Genomic DNA, 6,000 nt, shown 5'->3' on the forward strand with positions numbered 1-6,000 from the left:
ATTCACCCATCCCACCATCCTACCATCACATCTCCTTCTGCCCAAATGCTTCTTTGCTTTCTGGATACTCTGCAAAACATATACTCTCGCGGTCCTGACATTCCGACTAACCAACTACATGAATATTAAATGAGATATATTTAAAGGAGGAATGACTTACTTTCAAAGGATATTTTGTAAATAAAAAAACATAATATTCTTCTTTAATGTTAAACAATAATTATCAGAATAACTCAAAAGTTCTTATAGTAAACAACTAATTGTTTTGATTTAAATGTCCCATAAACATAACATAACATTATCCCATTTTGCTTGAAACGCTCATATTTGATTACCTAAAACTGATAATTTATTTAGAGAGAGTATTACAAGGATCGTTCAACTGAGTTCCCCATGTTCTCTTGTTATATGATCATGTATGAAGATCCGAATCAGAGTGCAGACTGCAACGGAGACTGCGACTGAGACAATCGCAACCTGGCTAAAGTTCGCAACTCTCGCCTGAATCTCGAGTCTGATCTTTGCCGCCATTCAAGGTGTCTGCTCGGCTCCTCGCCGGTCTCCTTCGATTTTGAAAGCCCCCTCTGGAACCCAGTTTCCCGACTCTGAGGAACTGCATTTGTGTGCGGGCATTAAGACAATTTATAGCCGCTAATGTGCCAAGCAAAACCCACCGCACAATTGGCCAGAAGGGTATATGTACTGCCAAAAATTACAATAAAATACCTTAAATAGAGAAAAATAGTATAACAAAGGTATAACTTATTACAATCCAGAAACTATTTTATTAAGCTAAGTTAAAGAGATGAACAAGTGGATGTGCAATTGAAACACTTTCGCAGCTTGAATGCTAGAATCCACAGTGATACCCATAGTTTTTGCCAGTGCATTGAATGAGTGGCCCGCGGAGGAGTACATGAAGTAAAAGCTAAGAGATCAGATGGAAACCGAGGAGAGAGGCTGTCTGGAGCAGCTTCCGTTCCGTATCATTTGTCTATTTAGTTGCGGGGCCTGCGCTTTTCCGATTAACTTTTTGTTGAACTTCATTACCTGGCGAAAATGCAATAATCGAGAGGGGGAGCATGAGCTAATGGCCATGGATCGGTGGAGCTATATAATGCCTTGTTGCTTTGTTGCTGTAGGGGGAATGGACTGGGCTACCAGCTCTCTAGCCAGGCAATTTGTATCGGCAATCGGGGGCCGTGGAGCAGACATGGACTCATATGAAGATCGCCTTCGTAATGATTAAAAATCGTGCACTGCACCCAATCGAAAACAATATTCGCTTACAAATTGGAACAGTGCCACGTGAAACACCTGCAAAGCCAGCGATGAGGATCTGGATGTGGACCAAGATGTGGATGGGTAGGAAGTTGGCCAGCTACTGGACCTACTCTTGATGAGGCTTCCATGGAAGGGTAATCAAGGTAGCAGCCATTGATGCGATTATCCATATTGTTGTCTTCCCCATATTTCCATTGATGATTGCGAAATTAATTTCGCAGGGAGTAAGGGAATTCCATTTAGGAGATGGCTGTAAATGATGTATGAGCAATCAGAAAGGGGAAGCATTCAGTCATTTTAAATTTTCCTAAATCTACATGGGTAAATTGCATTATTATTTATTTCAGAACTAGCTAATTAGACGCTTTGCAGTTTAATATCGAAATGGGTAACAAGTGTTGAGCTTATGCTACTTAAAATTAAGTAAACAGTGATCAAGTTTAGATATCCTAGCCAATTGATATGATTTTTTTATATCTCTGTCTGTAGTCCCCTAAAAGTTCCTTAATCGCTTTGTTTAGCAATTATTTATTCATATACCCCGCTACCCGGCAGTCTGATGGAAGTGGAAATCCCCTTTGATCTCTAACCTCGATCCCGGCCACTTTGATTGCCATCCCCAGCTGAAGTGCTCCAATTGTCTAAAGCACTTGCATGTATATTATTTTTCTCTGTGTGAGTGTGTGTAGTGTCGCATTGCCATTAATTTCGCTTACAATATTAATTACCATCAAATTTCTCATTCCGCTGATTTGTGGTCGCGGCGAGGCGAATGTGTGGCAAAAATGATTTTAGCCGCATATTCATAAAATATCTGCCCACAATGGGGTGGGCTTGCTGGTGGTGCTGCTGGCCAGACATTAAGTATGCAGTCCCCCGATATATATATATCTATATATATATATATATATGTAGATAGAGAGCCCCCTTTTTTTTGCATCCCACTCATCCTTGGTCAGGCGTTGCTGTTGACATGTTGCCGTCGCTTGTTGTTGCCGATGTTGCTGCCGCTGGCGTTAAATTAGTTGTTGGCATCGGCGGTGGCAGCTAATGCAGACCACCGCCCCCTGTGTGCACATTCCGCCCCACCACCCCACCTCACCCCCTCGCCCCCTTGACCCACTATGCGCTCCATCAACCGACTAACGATGCACTCAATTACAGCGACCAGTGCGGTGACGTCGCATAAATTATAGTTTATGTATTTTTATTTTCATTTTCATTTTTAATTCCGATGCGGCGCTGCTCTGCTTTTGTTCTCGATTGCCAACAGCGGTGTGTATAATAGCTATATGATAATTGCCTCGATTTCGTCCTTAGAACTATTTATTTTATATTAAACATTTAATGAAAAGTCTGCATTTCTATTGGCATTCAATTCAGTTCTGTTTAACAACTCGTAAATAAAATTCTGCTGGCAAAATTGCCTAGAATAAATTAAAAAATGTTTAAGAAGAATTTAATTATATCTAAAATAATATTAAATAATAATAAAATAATATTAATAATATTAAAATATATTAAATAATATAAAAAAAATTAAATAATGCCAAAATAAATTAAATAATATCTAAAATGAATTAAGTACTGTCTAATATGAATTAAATTAAATCTAAAATAAAGTAAATAATGTCAGAAATTAAATAAATTATATCTAAAAGAAATAAAATAATCTCTAAAAAAAATTGATGCAAAAATAAATAATAATAAAATAAATAAGTAGTTGGTCTAAATCGGAATGTGTAGGAAGATTGTTACTTAGGCTAACAAAATATTATTTAATATGCCTGCAAAAAAGTGTCAGTTTGCAAAAGCCTTATAGTCAATTATATTCCTGCTAAATTGTTCCCTTCATTTATTGCAATATGGGTACTTTATTAAAACAAATTTGTGTGTGTAAACCGACATAAAAAGTTGACTGGCTACCAATAAATTAGTATTTAATTAACTTTATGTACACACTAACATTTTCGCAGACAGAAAAGATAAATTGGTCAGTTATGAAAACCTACATACGTTCTTGCTAGAACTTATCAGTTTTATTTTGACCATTAGTCAGCTGTGCACAAATTGCGATCGCACTTTTGGGCCCAAAACCAACTTTGAACCAACTCGCACCGCCGACTTGCAAACGCTTTATGAGGAACGACACCTGTCTGGCATTTCAAGCTGTTGGCACGTAGCACGTGGGCTCAGTATGCCGATTCCCCACCGATAAGCCACCGCCCCCTGGGCCACAATGACGCACCACCCCCTGGCACCACTTGCACCACCTGTTGAGCACCACCAAGTTCGGCGGAGTTGGTCGGATTGTCACCTGCATACAGTGCGGCTCATTAACACGACGTCGTTTGATTGACCAAATTATTATGTAATTAGCCCGGGACTGACCCACATCCCAGCAGGTGGTGCGGTGGTGCGGTGGTTCGGTGGTGCTACCTCTTATCAGTCTGATTTATTCATGTTTCTTGGAACGTGTTTTTTGCCGACACGTCGGTGACAGGAAGCCAGTGGTACAGGGACTCGAATTGGGAAACTCGCCGGCTGATTGGCAAATCCAAATACTAAAATAAAGCTGAATAAATGTGAATAAAAGTGAATTATTCCAGCGGGTGTTTGTGTGGCAATACTAACTCCATTTATGAGTGTATCAAAATGTGTGGCAATACTAACTCCATTTATGAGTGTATCAAAATGTGTGGCTTATGTACATGCTCATAAACAAATCAGCGACTTAGAAGCTGATTAATAAAATTTTATATTTACATGTTTTTATGACAAGCTGCATACTGGCAAATCAAGATAATTGAAATTTAATTGTGATTATATGGTCGCTGTCAATGTTTATTCTAATTTTATGGTCGACTTTATTAAAGGAAATCTTAAGTTAATGAGTGACTTGCTGAGTATGAGCAATGTAAGTTCTCTGGTGATTGAAAAGCACATAAAATGCATAATATCAATTAATGCAGTTAATTAAATGAATAGTATAAATATATGAAATTAATCAACGTTTCCTCTGTTTAAGAGCTATAGATTAATAAATAATAATCCTACATTACTTGTAAGCCCTTATACGCCTATCATCATTTCCTAAGTGCTCAATTTGTCATTTTCAATGAATGCCCTATGAATAATGTCCATAATAAACTCCCCAGCTGATTTAAATGAGTTCAGTTTTGCGACGCTTATTTACCCAGCAAGTTCACACCACTGAGAGTCTGTAGGTTAGGAGGTCTCTAATTGGCATCTTGTGGGAGTGATCTATTCAATTAGCATCCAATTGATTCTTTACGCGTCGCCCACCTCAACGCGCCCATTGAGCCGCCAAACAATGCGATTCCAGGTATTTGTGGCACCTCTTCTATTTGCGATCGCCACCACACACGATCAGCACCCACACATCGCGATTTCGCGATTCGCAATCGAAGATGTTCGATTTTCGAGCGGTGCGACTTGCGACTTGCGTCGATCGCATTTTCGCACCTCTATACGAGATGTTTGCCAAATATTTGGACTGCTCACGTCCCAGTCGAAATGTTGCTAACTCACCGTTGCTTTCACTACAACCAAATTGCCAAATGGCCAAGACAGCGGTGGGAGTAGGCTCATTAGCCATTGCACTGGGGCTGTGGGCCATAAAATTATGACACGATCGCTGGCCACTGGCCACCTACTTAGGGTTTGTTGACAGTGGCCCCCACCGCGCACTCCCTTTACATAATGAGGGAAGACCTTTCATTCACTCGAATTGACATTAATTCAAATCACGTCCTTGCGCACAATTTTCGATTTCGTTTGAATTTTCTTTGGGGCCGAGCCTCCTATAAAACGATAGGCTGCCATCCACAGAAGTCACAGTCAAGCGACAGCAAGCAGACAAAGCGTAAGCTTCGCAATTGGATAACCCCTCAACTCAAGCAAGGAATCTCTCAGAATGAAGGTGACTTTCATTAAATAATGTTAATAATATTATAGTTATAATAATAATAATGTTAACTGCAGTACTTCGTGTGCATCTTGGCTGTGGTGGCTGTGGCCCAGGCTGGTCTGCTGCCCCACGTGGATAGCCATCATGGCTACCACCATGAGGAGCTGCCTCATCTGCTGGACGCTGAGATCCACCATTCGGATGGCATCCATCTGGGACACAGTGCCGCTTTGGTGCACGACGATCACCACTTGAACCACCATCTGGATCATCATTTGGATCACCACCTGGTGGAGTCGCTGCCCACCACCGTGTACCACCATGAGCCGCTCCACTACCACTACGCTCGTCTGCAGTCCGCTCCGGTGGTGCACCACCATCATCATGACACCCACGCCGCCGTGGTGCATCACAGTATCCCAGCCCACTTCGATGTCCACAGCCACTCGAACCTGCTGTCCTTTGCCAAGCACGCCCTGCACGGCAAGTACGGAAAGGTCAGGATCACCGAGACCCATTATTGAGAGATTCCACACACATCCATTGTCCATAATACAATGTCCAGCTCTGATTAGCCAAACGCTCCCCCTCATGACTCGTAATTTATTAAGTCAATAGTTAAGCTCACGAAAACGAACTCGAAACTCACAAAACGAGTGACAAGTTGAAGAGATAAGCTCAGGATTTTTGTAAAAATAAACATCTAAGTCAATTGTTAACACAGATTTAAAGTTCATGAACTATGAACTACGTTTCTGATTTACAAACGAAACAGTTCATGTTGA

The 6,000-nt window shown here is 40.8% G+C and overlaps 1 protein-coding gene across 1 annotated transcript in view; it reads left to right on the plus strand.

Annotated features, from left to right (window-relative positions):
• Positions 1-5,739, plus strand: part of LOC120447705 — a 52,357-nt gene extending 46,618 nt beyond the window's left edge. The window contains exon 3 of the mRNA XM_044005951.1: positions 5,290-5,739. Coding sequence (XP_043861886.1) covers positions 5,290-5,739 — 450 coding nt within the window. The remainder of the gene's footprint in view (positions 1-5,289) is intronic.
• The last annotated feature ends 261 nt before the right edge of the window (positions 5,740-6,000 follow it).

The sequence above is a fragment of the Drosophila santomea genome, chromosome 3L, assembly GCF_016746245.2.
Source record: "Drosophila santomea strain STO CAGO 1482 chromosome 3L, Prin_Dsan_1.1, whole genome shotgun sequence".
Lineage (NCBI taxonomy): Eukaryota > Metazoa > Arthropoda > Insecta > Diptera > Drosophilidae > Drosophila > Drosophila santomea.